General features: G+C 41.3%; 1 protein-coding gene across 1 annotated transcript; it reads left to right on the top strand.

The window, feature by feature from the left end:
* Nucleotides 1-14,170: 14,170 nt before the first annotated feature.
* Nucleotides 14,171-15,019, top strand: LOC130712483 (uncharacterized). The gene has a single exon (XM_057562313.1). The coding sequence runs from the start codon at nucleotides 14,171-14,173 to the stop codon at nucleotides 15,017-15,019; it is 849 nt and encodes a 282-aa protein (XP_057418296.1).
* The last annotated feature ends 244 nt before the right edge of the window (nucleotides 15,020-15,263 follow it).

Genomic DNA, 15,263 nt, shown 5'->3' on the forward strand with positions numbered 1-15,263 from the left:
CTTACTCTTCGAGTAAATCAAAATATCATCAATGAACACGACCACGAACTTGTCCAAGAATGGCCTGAACACTCTGTTCATGTAGTCCATAAACACTGCGGGTGCATTAGTAACCCCAAACGGCATCACAAGATATTCATAATGCCCGTATCGGGTCCTGAATGCGGTCTTCTGGATGTCCGATTCCTTGACTCGGATCTGATGGTATCCCGACTTAAGGTCTACCTTCGAGAAGATCACCGCTCCTCTAAGTTGATCCATCAAGTCGTCTATCCGAGGCATCGGATAACGGTTCTTCACTGTCACCTTATTCAGCTGCCGGTAATCCACACACAATCTGGACTTCCCATCCTTCTTCTTTACGAATAGCACAGGTGCACCCCATGGCGATACGCTAGGTCGAATGAATCCCTTTGAGGAGAGATCATCCAACTGCTTTGCCAACTCTACCAACTCCGCTGGGGCCATACGATAAGGTGCCATCGATATTGGTCCAGTACCGGGCACAATGTCAATAGAGAACTCCGTCTCTCTGACTGGTGGCAAACCGGGTACATCTTCGGGAAACACATCGACATACTCCTGTACCACCAAGATATTGCACACATCACCATCATGTTTCGCTTCGGCAACGATAGAGTTCACATACGCCGGTGAACCCTTCCCCAAGTTGTACGAGTTTAAGTAATCCGTAACACCGGGATCTGGGAATACTACCGCCTTGTTAGCACAATCTATGTAAGGCCCGAGTTTTTAAGTTTATGCTAAGTGAATAAACTTCTTATTCACGATTAGGGTTGATGTAATGTGAAGGGAAACCTGAACGAAAGTTTATTAAATGAAATATATTTATGAAGGAGAAAGTTCAGGAAAAGTCAAAGGATTGTATCGAAGTCGATTTAAGTTATAGCACGACTAATATTCGCATTTAAAACCTAGGACAAGAACCTTAGGAAACAAAACTATGTTCCAGCTTTGGAACACTATAGGAATATAATTTCCAACAAACTTCCAGCTTTGGAACACTGTAGGAATTTAGTCCAAAAATCTTTAGAGAAATATTAGAACTTCTCTTTTTCCATATATCACAATCATTTCGAGGTGAAACTCTAGGATCTACGAACGTCCGATTCCAATCATCGGAAGTTTGCCGAAACCGAATCCCTGTTTTTTCAAAACCCTAGAATCAACCGTCAATGAAGACTTTTTCTATTCAGAGCTTCAAATGAAGATTCTACACGCGTACACCCATTTCTCTTGATGATTTCAATCTTTCTTCAGAAGGAAGTTTTCCATTCCGACATTCGATGCAAAAAGTAACTTATCGGGTAAAATAGTTTTACACCGACTTTGCATTAGTCACCTAAAATATAAGGAGACCTCATTTTAGTTTTGGAATTCTTTCGCCAAAACCTATCTTAGAATTCATGGAGAATGAAGCCGGAAAAATCAGATTCGCGAAACTTTCATTTTACCACGTTTTGCCAACCTCTATATATAGCCAAGAAATGAGAAAATATCACAAATTTCCACCATTTCTCTCCAAAACCTGCGAATTTGCTAAGAGGAAGAAGGAAGAAGAGTTTTTGTTCATTTCTTGCTTGATCGTCGATCAATCAGTTGCTACTTCAAGGTTTCGAGGTATAGTCGCTAATCCTTACCTCTGATCGCTTTTTCCATAGCTTTTCTGTAGAGTTTTCTGAGCGGATAGTTTATGGGTTTTTGCAAAACTATCCTGAATCTTTCATTTCTGATTCTAAACCTCTTCTATATGTGCCCAAGATCACTTCTGCCGGATTAGATTTTCCGTTATGTCGCCGGAATTCCGCCGGAATCAATTTTAGCCTTAAATACCCATTTTTGGAGTTTTTGAGGTAAAGCTTCAACCTTTAGGCTAAAAACTATCGCCTTAGCTTAGTGTTAGTAGGATTAGTTGTCATAAACGTCGTTGGTGACGTCCCTGCAAAATTTTATTTTTGGGATTTCAGTTTTGAAAATCCTAAGTTAAAAATCATGACCAAAATACCCCTGCGACAGTTTTTGATCCGATAATTTTTCCGAGTTCAGAATACCCTTAGTTACGGCTTATGAAAGCATAGGAACCAAGTTTGATCGAAGAAAAATCGAGTCTCCTAATTACCTAAAGTGGCCGAACCTATTAAAGGGGGAGGAGGAAAATTTCCTTTTCCGAAAACTTGTCTTTCGCGCTAGATTATCGTACCTTAGAGTATAGATTACTTCGAGTAACCTTAGTAAGTATCGATAACTTAGTTTTCGATAGATTCTGATAGTATTTCTGTGGTTTTGCTCTAAAGGTGATTTTGAGGAATTCCCAGAGGAGCAAGCCTTTGATTGTGAACAAGTGTTAGGAGATCGTCCTGGAGAATCTACGGGTGAGGGCTTCTCACTGAATCTCTAGTTAATGCTTAGGGTCGATGTTTCGACATTGTTTACTGTTTATGCACTGGAATTGTGTGTGATTGGAAAATGTTTTCTGAGGCTTCGGCTGACAATGTAGATAATGCATCTACTGAATGTTTTTGATGAGTGAATGACATGCTAAGTGCTAATTGGGTAATTTAGGATGTGTGGTGCATGCCTTATATGCTAGGTGCTAAGTGTTTATGATGCGATTTATCTATATATGACATGTTGTTGATTGTGATGAATTGAATATGCTCTGTACTGGAATCTGAGTTTCTGAACGGTGAGAAAAGCGGGCAGGTCATGCCGATTTTATTTTGAGAGTTTTGAGAAAGCTTGAAAGGACGAATGAGATTCGGGCCTTGTTGTGGTGTTGTATGGATCGAGACATTCTCTGGAGTATCTTGTGGTGCTGTTGGAGCAGCGTTTGTTGTTGTGCTGTTGGAGCAGCTATTGTGGTGGTGCTGCTGGAGCAGCTATGTTGTTGGGTGTATCTTCGACTTTGCGGCGCGAATCCGTATGTCCAAACCCGACGGGTTGGGCCGATTCGGCAATAATTTTCGACACGCGCGAATCCGTATATTCAATCCGATGGATTGGATCGATTCGGCGGTAGTCACTCAGGCACGCGTGAGTCCGTATGTTCAATCAGAGGGATTGGATCGATTCAGCGATTGCCATTTTACCTCGCGTGAATCCGTATGTTCAATCCGAGGGATTGGATCGATTCAGCGACAACTTTTCGACACGCGCGAATCCGTATATTCAATCCGATGGATTGGATCGATTCGGCGGTAGTCACTCAGGCACGCGTGAGTCCGTATGTTCAATCAGAGGGATTGGATCGATTCAGCGATTGCCATTTTAACTCGCGTGAATCCGTATGTTCAATCCGAGGGATTGGATCGATTCAGCGATAACCTTTCGACTCGCGCGGATCCGTATGTTCAATCCGATGGATGGGATTGTAACACCCCGATTTCGGTGGCGTCACTTTAGTAACCAAAAGTAAACTTAATGCGGAAAAACGTGAAATATTTTTTTTTCCGATAATAACTAAGACAAGACTGAATTAAATAAAACCCAAAAGCGAAAAGTAATAGAGCTAATATACAATATATAAACAGCCCCCCCGCTGTAAGTAACAACCTCGTCACGAGTAACCTCCAGTGACGGAAAGAAAAGTGTAGCGCCCGAAGGAAAACTGTACAAACCAAATCTAAAGGTAAGTGTCCGCAACACTATCCCTCAAAACTGAGAATAAGCTGGCCCATCGGCCTGAAGCAAGACCTCCTAAGTCCAACCAACTCTCTGTGATTCCCGTAAAGAAACCACACAAAAAGCTATAGGTGGGAAACTACCCTGTCCCGAATGAAACCAATAATGTTCAGAGCTAAACTCTACTCCTACACTAATCCCATCTCGAGGAGCTCACACTAACACTCAATCCTACATGCTGGCATGATCGTCGTCCGAATTCGAAATCCAGAACGACCTAGTCTATGTACACCATCCGTCCTCCGCTCGCTATCGCGATGCGCTCCTGTTCCAGCATCCCAACTCTAGTTTCCCCCGAAGGGTGAACCGTCGTGAACCAGTCCGCCAAAGACATCTGACAAAGGGCGTTTGTCCGCCAAAGCACACACAGAAGACGCGAGGGTCAACTCCAAAGAATTACATAAATAATAGCACCAATAAATATAGATAAGAGAATAGCCACTTAGGCTTATTGCTAGGGATAACATCCTAGGGTTGCATTTTCCATAATGAACTTAACAGCAATAATAACAATTAACATGTTCCAAATAGGATTAACAAATAACAATCACACTCGACAACTAAATCAGTATGCATGAATACAGGATGATTAGTCAAACAACGTCTCCGACTCTCACTCGACACGTCGCCACGTGTTCTAGGTAAATTAAAGTCTCTAAAAGCTTACCCTAAGGTAAAGTCGATTCTGCGACAAAAGACACTTCTTCACATCAACATAGTAGCTCATGATGATCTCCGGATCATCCGACTCATCTCAATCCGATGGTCACAACTGCTCAACAAGCACAGAGTATCACATACTCGGAAACTACCGGTTTCCCGGACTTATCCCCAGGATAGCCCAACAATTAGGCATGTCAAGTCGATCCAACCCCTTGGGTTGAACATACGGACTCGCACACGCAACTCCCACAATTAGGCATGTCGAGTCGATCCAACCCAACAGATTGAACATACGGACTCGCACACGCAACAAATGACAACGCCAAGTCGGTTCACTCAAAAGAGTCGAACATACGGACATTGCGCGTGTCCAATGACTATCGCCGAATCGATCCAATCCAACGGATTGAACATACGGATCCGCGCGAGTCGAAAGGTTATCGCTGAATCGATCCAATCCCTCGGATTGAACATACGGATTCACGCGAGGTAAAATGGCAATCGCTGAATCGATCCAATCCCTCTGATTGAACATACGGACTCACGCGTGCCTGAATGACTACCGCCGAATCGATCCAATCCATCGGATTGAATATACGGATTCGCGCGTGTCAACAATTATTGCCGAATCGGCCCAACCCGTCGGGTTTGGACATACGGATTCGCGCCGCAAAGTCGAAGATACACCCAACAACATAGCTGCTCCAACAGCACAACCACAATAGCTGCTCCAACAGCACAACAACAAACGCTGCTCCAACAGCACCACAACATCTACATACTCGAAGCCCCTCAACTTTCTCAATGCTGGGATCCGACGACACTTCTCGTTTTCCAAAACTATGATTTGCATCCAAAGCTTCCTTCCGAGATTATTACCATTACTTAAAGATTTAGAGGTTGTTTAATGTCTTATGAGTTTTCTTTACAAAATAATTATCCTTTTAGTCTTATCGCGAATCCTATAAGTTCTCGGGATCTCCTAATCCCCAAATGACTCCAGAGAATGTCTCGATCCATAACAACACCACAACAAGGCCCGAATATCATTCGTCCTTTCAAGCTTTCTCAAAACTCTCAAAATAAAATCGGCATGACCTGCCCGCTTTTCTCACCGTTCAGAAACTCAGATTATAGTGCAAAAGCATAATTAACTCATCATAATCAATCAACATGTCATATGTCAATATCTTAAGCAATAACCACATAGCACCTAGCATATAAGGCATGCACCACACATCCTAAATTACCCAATTAGCACTTAGCATGTCATTCACTCATCAAGAACATTCAGTAGATGCATTATCTACATTGTCAGCCGAAGCCTCAGAAAACATTTTCCAATCACACACAATTCCAGTGCATAAACAGTAAACAATGTCGAAACATCGACCCTAAGCATTAACTAGAGATTCAGTGAGAAGCCCTCACCTGTAGATTCTCCAGGACGATCTCCTAACACTTGTTCACAATCAAAGGCTTGCTCCTCTGGGAATTCCTCAAAATCACCTTTAGAGCAAAACCACAGAAATACTATCAGAATCTATCGAAAACTAAGTTATCGATACTTACTAAGGTTACTCGAAGTAATCTATACTCTAAGGTACGATAATCTAGCGCGAAAGACAAGTTTTCGGAAAAGGAAATTTTCCTCCTCCCCCTTTAATAGGTTCGGCCACTTTAGGTAATTAGGAGACTCGATTTTTCTTCGATCAAACTTGGTTCCTATGCTTTCATAAGCCGTAACTAAGGGTATTCTGAACTCGGAAAAATTATCGGATCAAAAACTGTCGCAGGGGTATTTTGGTCATGATTTTTAACTTAGAAATTTCAAAACTGAAATCCCAAAAACCAAATTTTGCAGGGACGTTACTAACGACGTTTATGACAACTAATCCTACTAACACTAAGCTAAGGCGATAGTTTTTAGCCTAAAGGTTGAAGCTTTACCTCAAAAACTCCAAAAATGGGTATTTAAGGCTAAAATTGATTCCGGCGGAATTCCGGCGACATAACGGAAAATCTAATCCGGCAGAAGTGATCTTGGGCACATATAGAAGAGGTTTAGAATCAGAAATGAAAGATTCAGGATAGTTTTGCAAAAACCCATAAACTATCAGCTCAGAAAAGTCTACAGAAAAGCTATGGAAAAAGCGATCAGAGGTAAGGATTAGCGACTATACCTCGAAACCTTGAAGCAGCAACTAACGGATCAACGATCAAGCAAGAAATGAAGAAAATCTTCTCCTCCTCCTCTCCTCTCAAACTCGCGGCCTTGGTGGGTAGAAAATGGTGGAGTTTTGTGATTTCTTCTCACTTGCTTGCTATATATAGAAGATGGCAAATCGCGGGAAAATGAAAGTTTCGCGAATCTGATTTTTCCGGCGTCATTCTCCGTGAATTAATAGATATGTTTTGGCAAAAGAATTCCAAAACCATAAAGAGGTCTCCTTGTATTTTTGGCAACTAATGCATAGTCGGTATAAAACTATTTTATCCGATAAGTTGCTTTTTGCATCGAATGTCGGAATAGAAAACTTCCTTCTGAAGAAAGATTGAAATCATCAACAGAAATGGGTGTACGCGTGTAGAATATTCATTTGAAGCTCTGAATAGAAATAGTCTTCATCGTCGAGAAATTCTAGGGTTTTGAAATACCAGGGATTCGGTTTCGGCAAACTTCCGATGATTGGAATCGGACGTTCGTAGATCCTAGAGTTTCGCCTCGAAACGATTGTGATATATGGAAAAAGAGAAGTTCTAACATTTCTCTGAAGATTTTTGGAATTAACTTCCGTCGTGCCTAAAAGTGGAAATTAGCTATATACTAGGGTTTCTGACCTAGGTTTAAGCGTGTAACGATCGTGCTATAACTTTTATCGACTTCAATACGAACCTCAGACTTTTCCTGAACTTTCTCCTTCATAAATTTATTTCATTTGGTAAACTTTGTTCAGGTTTCCTTTCACGATACATCAAGCCTAATCGTAAATGGAAATCTCTTCCACTTATTCTAAGCTTAAAAAAAAACTTGGGTCTTACATTACTACCCTCCAAAAAGAAAGTTTCGTCCTTGAAACATAGGGTTCAGTAAAAGCTCTGACTATTGTTCTTGATCTTTTCCTCTAACTCCCATATGGCATCGTCTGTGTCTTTGTTCCAAATAACTCTTACTAAAGCACTCTGCTTTCCCTTCGATTGTTTCACTCTTCTAGTCCCAATGCTGACCGACGGCGTCTCAAAAGACATATCGTCCTTTAACTCTCTGTTGTCCGGTTCGACCACTTGAATCGGTTCTCCGTTGAAAGTAATATTTGTTGGCATTCGTGCAATCGCACAACCTTAACCACTTGCTCCTCTGCCCTTGTTCGTCCAAAATACTGATTAGGAACTCGGTACATCTCTATGTTCCGGATTGAATGCTCAACTTGAGTCTTACTACCTTGTGCATGACAAGACTCATTCTCCTTAATCATAAATTCATCAACCCCTCATAAGCTAATCATCCTCTTGATATCCAACAATCCATTATTGTTGTCTTTGTCCTCAAAACCTTCCTCACTCAAACCAGTTTACACTTACTGAAATCCCAAACACTTCACACAGATCAAGACTTAACCTCTAGAAGGTCAAATCATAACTATACCTCAAGGGACTTAACTAGTCGTTTTATCATCTGATCCTCCAACCTTCTGAGGTTTAACTACTATCATAACTGCTATCACCACTACATCCCTTACTCACACACGATTTCCAACTCCCCAAGTCAATCTTAATCATAGGATTCTTATTCAACTGAGCAAAATTCACTTGCTAACTCTATCAAGCATCACCGAAATGCATAACAAAGTTCCATTCACTGTTAGACTCTGAGTAGCTTGTCCAACTATGATAACTTCAAGTATTCATCTTAATACTAACACTTTCCTTCTTGTAACTTGATTACCATCTTGTCGATAAACTTCTTAATCTCCCAATCAAATTATGACAAACTTCAAGTCCTATACACTCATGACAAGAATTAATAGACTTAAAACCTAAACCTTTTCCAAGTTTGGATCTCTGATGCTCTGTAGCTCTCCAACATTTCCTAAAAGAATATTCATCTCTTACAACGACAACTCCTTCCCAAAGAAAATCAATTACTTAACACGAACTTTCCTCCCAAATCCGACTAATCCTCGATCAATTCAAATTCATCTTACACATCCTTCTATCAAAGTCCATATCCAGCTCTGATTCCGAATATCACCCCCTCAATATTAAGTTGATCAAGCCTAATACATCGAAGGTGAAATTTAGAAAAACCCACTGGAACAGTCAATGAGTTCCTATCATCCAATAATCACAAATACCCTGACCTCACATCCTCAGCGATTCCGCTACGGAACTACACGCCCTCGACATCATACGTATACTATCCATAAGAAATCTCTATGAGATTCATTCTTCAGCTTCTAGTTTCCTTTTAAACGCATCGGTAGAAGACTACTTTCTAAGCTTAGCGTGTTATTCTAAACCTCGTGTAACTTCTATAGCTAAAATACGAGCTACGGTCAAATAAGGTGTTAATAGGCGTAATAACTATAAGGTCAAAGCTCAAACAAACAGTTAGTACTCATCATAAGATAGCATCTCCATAACTATACAATATGATTAAGCAATAACTTCAATCAATTTTTAAGCGAAAAATCGCTTGCAGACAATCAATTTTCACTCTTTGCAGAGTCACACAACCTAGCACAGAAGACCTATTCCCCAACAACTCCCGAAAGACTCGACAAGCTCTGATACCACAATGTAACACCCCGATTTCGGTGGCGTCACTTTAGTAACCAAAAGTAAACTTAATGCGGAAAAACGTGAAATATTTTTTTTTTCGATAATAACTAAGACAAGACTGAATTAAATAAAACCCAAAAGCGAAAAGTAATAGAGCTAATATACAATATATAAACAGCCCCCCCGCTGTAAGTAACAACCTCGTCACGAGTAACCTCCAGTGACGGAAAGAAAAGTGTAGCGCCCGAAGGCAAACTGTACAAACCAAATCTAAAGGTAAGTGTCCGCAACACTATCCCTCAAAACTGAGAATAAGCTGGCCCATCGGCCTGAAGCAAGACCTCCTAAGTCCAACCAACTCTCTGTGATTCCCGTAAAGAAACCACACAAAAAGCTATAGGTGGGAAACTACCCTGTCCCGAATGAAACCAATAATGTTCAGAGCTAAGACTCTACTCCTACACTAATCCCATCTCGAGGAGCTCACACTAACACTCAATCCTACATGCTGGCATGATCGTCGTCCGAATTCGAAATCCAGAACGACCTAGTCTATGTACACCATCCGTCCTCCGCTCGCTATCGCGATGCGCTCCTGTTCCAGCATCCCAACTCTAGTTTCCCCCGAAGGGTGAACCGTCGTGAACCAGTCCGCCAAAGACATCTGACAAAGGGCGTTTGTCCGCCAAAGCACACACAGAAGACGCGAGGGTCAACTCCAAAGAATTACATAAATAATAGCACCAATAGATATAGATAAGAGAATAGCCACTTAGGCTTATAGCTAGGGATAACATCCTAGGGTTGCATTTTCCATAATGAACTTAACAGCAATAATAACAATTAACATGTTCCAAATAGGATTAACAAATAACAATCACACTCGACAACTAAATCAGTATGCTTGAATGCAGGATGATTAGTCAAACAACGTCTCCGACTCTCACTCGACACGTCGCCACGTGTTCTAGGTAAATTAAAGTCTCTAAAAGCTTACCCTAAGGTAAAGTCGATTCTGCGACAAAAGACACTTCTTCACATCAACATAGTAGCTCATGATGATCTCCGGATCATCCGACTCATCTCAATCCGATGGTCACAACTGCTCAACAAGCACAGAGTATCACATACTCGGAAACTACCGGTTTCCCGGACTTATCCCCAGGATAGCCCAACAATTAGGCATGTCAAGTCGATCCAACCCCTTGGGTTGAACATACGGACTCGCACACGCAACTCCCACAATTAGGCATGTCGAGTCGATCCAACCCAACAGATTGAACATACGGACTCGCACACGCAACAAATTACAACGCCAAGTCGGTTCACTCAAAAGAGTCGAACATACGGACATTGCGCGTGTCCAATGACTATCGCCGAATCGATCCAATCCAACGGATTGAACATACGGATCCGCGCGAGTCGAAAGGTTATCGCTGAATCGATCCAATCCCTCGGATTGAATATACGGATTCACGCGAGGTAAAATGGCAATCGCTGAATCGATCCAATCCCTCTGATTGAACATACGGACTCACGCGTGCCTGAATGACTACCGCCGAATCGATCCAATCCATCGGATTGAATATACGGATTCGCGCGTGTCAACAATTATTGCCGAATCGGCCCAACCCGTCGGGTTTGGACATACGGATTCGCGCCGCAAAGTCGAAGATACACCCAACAACATAGCTGCTCCAACTGTAACACCCCGATTTCGGTGGCGTCACTTTAGTAACCAAAAGAAGTACTTAAGCGGAAAAACGTGAATTATTTTTTTTCGACAATATAACTAAAGACAGAAAGCAATAAACTTCCCAACAAAAGATAAAAGAAACTACTATACAACTATATATACATGCCTAGCTAGATACAACCACGTCACGAGTAATCTCCAGTGACGGGTGACAGAAAAAGAGTAACGCCCGAAGGCAATATGTACAGTCCAAGATAAAGATACTGTGTCCGCAACACTAAACCACAAAAACTGAGAACAAGTTGGCCCAGCGGCCTAAGAGAAGACCCCCTAAATCCAACCAGCTCTCTGTGATCTCCATAGGAAACCACACAAAAAGCTACCGGTAGGAAAACTACCCTGTCCCAAAACTGAAAGCATGACGGTCAGAGCATCGACACTACTCTTACACTATCCCTACCCGAGGAGCCCACACTAGCACTCGATCCTACACGCTAGCGCGGTCGTCATCCGAATCTGCATCCAGGACGACTAAGTCGACATACTCAACACTGCCCTCTCTGTCCACCCTAATGCGCTCCTGCACTGGCCTCTCGGGCTCGGGGCCCGGAACGAGATCCGCGACGACAGCAGCAGCAGTAGATGGACTAGACTCCGTCGAAGCCCCACCAACTGGCACCTCCTCAGAGGGATCCTCATCATCCGAAGGGGATGGTGGCTGTAACACCCCGTTTTTAATTAAAATAATGTTGGTATTTTATTTTAATTAAGATTATATTGTATGGTGGTTTAATAGGTGATATATTAATACTTTAATGAAATAAAATAATTTTTTTTGTGATGCTGAGTGTGTTTTATGAAATGGAAGAGAGCTAGGGGGTGAAAGTTAGGATTAAAAATAGAGACAAGGACTAGGAGAGATTTTAGGATTTTTAGTTTAGCCCTTGAGGAATTAGGTTTAGATGGTTTAATAAGGATGGGGAAGCAGCTAAAGAAAAAAAAAATAAGAAAGAAGAGGACGCGTGAAAGAAGGAGAAAAAAAAAGAAGAAGGTTGTGCGTGAAGTAGCAGGAAGAGAGGGAGAGCGGATCGGCTTCGGAGAATTCGATCGGGAACGGGGAGCTGCACTCAATCCAAAGGTAAGAGTGGGATTTTGAGTTTCTAATGGAATTATGGTGAATGATATTAGGGATTTGGGAGATGTAGAATTGTTTCTGTTAATGATGTTCTGGAAATCTGATTTGAAATCCATTGATTTTGGGATTTTCTTTTGTGTGATTGAACGGGGTGAGGGCAGAACCATAGTATGCTAGGAGTTTTGGGTTGAGGTTCCCTTTTGATTTTCTTTATGATCACGCACATAAGGACTGTTAGGTAGCATGCTTGTTAGGTTTTGTGTCTTGTTTGATGAGAAACAACTTTAATCACTTATTTTGGAACATAAAACGGACTGGTCATTTTCCTGGTATGAACCGTGACTTTCGAAGCCTTTTAGAGCCTGTTTAGAGTGCTCGAATAATGTTGCGTTCAACTGAGAAAGTGTAGGCCTTTGAAAGAGCTTTCTGGAATGATATGGTACATAATTTTTGGTTGAGAGACGAGGTCTGTAAGTTCAGTTTAGTAAACCATGTTTTTCTGCGCTCTGTATCTGCTATCTCTGCCAGTGAACTTCAACGTGATTTTTCACCTTGTTAATGTGCCCAGAAAATTCTTTGATGAACTAGAAAGAGGTAGAGTTTTCTGTTAGCTTTTCAAATTGAGGTCATTTGTAATTTTTGAACAAGTAACGAATCCTGTAGGTTATCTCTACTGAAATATGTTTCTGCTGTGAGCGTAATTCCTGAACTGCTATATGATTTATGCACGGATTTGATGATGCTGTGCTGCTGTCCAAAATTTCCTGGGCTGGACAGTACACTTCGAGACCTGTTTTCGCCCAGTTAGAGTGCTCAAATGAAGATGTGATCAACTAAGAAATTGTAGGACTTTAAGTTAGCTTTCTAGGCATATAAAATACATGATTTTTGGTTCAGTAACGAATTCAGGAGACCGCTTTTAGTGGCTGGTGTTCCTGCTGTTTTTCCAGATTACGGAAATTCTGATTGTTTTGGAAATATAATTAGATTTAGCTTACATGTTGTATGAAAGTTAGTGTCTTTATGTTCCATGTATTAGCTATGAGGATGATGCATGTGGCTGAACACCTTTAGCATGAAATCCATAATTTATTTACCATATGTGATAGCTTCTTCCATGATTGCATGCTTAAGTGAGTTGTTTCATTGATTTGGTGCCAAAATTGCCTAAGATGTCAGGGTAATTGTATAGTTGATAAAAATGCATGTGTGCTGAATTGTGTTGTTTTAAGCGATGTTAGTGATGTAGTGATATAGGCGCAATGCCTCATGTTGAAGTGATGATTATGAGATGTATACGTCCTTTTGAGTCGCATAGCATCTGCATACTCTGTGATGGCCTGTATTGGCGATTTGTGATGAAGGCTTATGCCTTGTGCCTCCAATAATTGGCAATTCGTGATGAGGGCTGAAGCCCTGTTGGTACCACATACATATGCATAGTCATTGTTGTGTTCGAATTGTATCCGAGTCGATGACGTTATTTGTGACTGTTTTAGTAACTGAGCTATATGAATATAAAAAGAAGTGGTGTGGCATTAATCTAGCATATTTATTGCCATTCTTATATTTATGATACTCGATATCTCACCCCTTCTGTTTGAATGTTACCCTTGTTGGTAACGTGCAGGTAATTAGGAGGAGTAGTCTATAGCCTTTATTTCGAGTTGGAGTCCTTGCTCTGATACGTAGCACTCGGGGGGAAATGGACGCTTGTTTTCCTTCTGTTATAATTTGAATTAAGTTGTTATTTGAGAAGTTGTTTCTGTTTTAAGTTGTGGGCATGATACTATGTTTTCTTTAAGTTTTAAAGACACTGGATTCGCTGCATAACTATTTGTCAAAGTGAACTAGTTCAAAGTCTAATTAACTGTCACAAGAGCATTTAAGTTTATTTATGAGTTCATCTCAAAGTTTATGTGCTATGTATCTGTTACAGGAGCATTATGATAATGTTTTAAGTGATTATGTAATGCCCCATGAGTGTTAGAATTTTTATCACTCTGATATTTGCAATACATATACCGTTTAGAATTGGGGTGTTACATTAGTGGTATCAGAGCAATGGTTGGTCAGTGACCAAGTTTTTAGTATAATATATATTCTAATACTTACTGATACTCGATATGTGTAAGTAGCACTATCGAGCTGTTGTTTGATAAGAGTTGTTGGCTGTTTGGAGATTCAGGAAAATGGTTGCCGGAAGGAATGATGAAGCTATCGCTGAGGCATTGGCAATGTTGGTTGGCGCCATTGGGCAAGGTCAGCAAGCGAACCTTGGGAACCATAATCAGGATGAATTCCGTGCTTTGGGAAAGTTTCAGAGGAACAATCCGCCAACCTTTGAAGGAGCATACGACCCTGACAAAGCACAGGCATGGCTGAAAGCAATTGAGAAGATCTTTCGAGTCATGAATTGTACTGACGCGCAGAAGGTGCAGTTTGGCACCTATATGCTTGAGAAAGAAGCTGAAGATTGGTGGGACAACACTGTTCAGAGGTTTGAAGGTGATGGGATGGAGATTACTTGGGATCTTTTCAAGGGTGCATTTCTGGAGAAGTACTATCCAGAAGATGTGCGTGGAAAGAAGGAAATTGAGTTTCTTGAACTCAAGCAGGGTAATGGAACCGTGGCGGAGTATGCTACAAAGTTTGAGGAATTGATTAAGTTTTGTCCCCACTACAATACTGCCGAAGCTGAGAGATCTAAGTGTAACAAGTTTGTGAATGGTTTGAGACCTGAGATCAAGAAGGTTGTGGGATATCAACAGATTATCCGATTTTCTGACCTGGTTAACAGGAGTAGGATATATGATGAGGATAGCAGGGAAAGTGCTGCTCACTACAAGTCTTTGAAAGAGAAGAAAGAAAAGGGGCAATTCAGAGGGAAACCGTATGGGAATCCTGTTGATAACGGTAAACAAGAAGCTGGTAATGACAAGAAGCCGAGTGGGGGAGGAGCTCCTAATCCGGTTAGGTGCTACAAGTGTGGTGTTGAAGGACATCGTTCTCCTGAATGTCCCAATTCAGAAGCAACATGATTTAAGTGTGGCAAGCTGGGCCACAAATCCTTTGAGTGCCTAGAAGGTAATGTAAGATCAAGTTTTGATCTAGTAGTACAACTCTATGTTTTGATGATTACAAGTTAACCTTTTGATATGAACAATTGTGGTACTCTAACGTGTTCTTCTGAGTGTGCTATTTACAGGCTCTGACCCTGACTCAATTTCACACAAATCAGAAGCACTGTGTATAAAGGGTAACCCAAGCAACGCTTTCGCATTC

This window comes from Lotus japonicus, chromosome 4 (genome assembly GCF_012489685.1).
Source record: "Lotus japonicus ecotype B-129 chromosome 4, LjGifu_v1.2".
Classification (NCBI taxonomy): Eukaryota; Viridiplantae; Streptophyta; class Magnoliopsida; order Fabales; family Fabaceae; genus Lotus; species Lotus japonicus.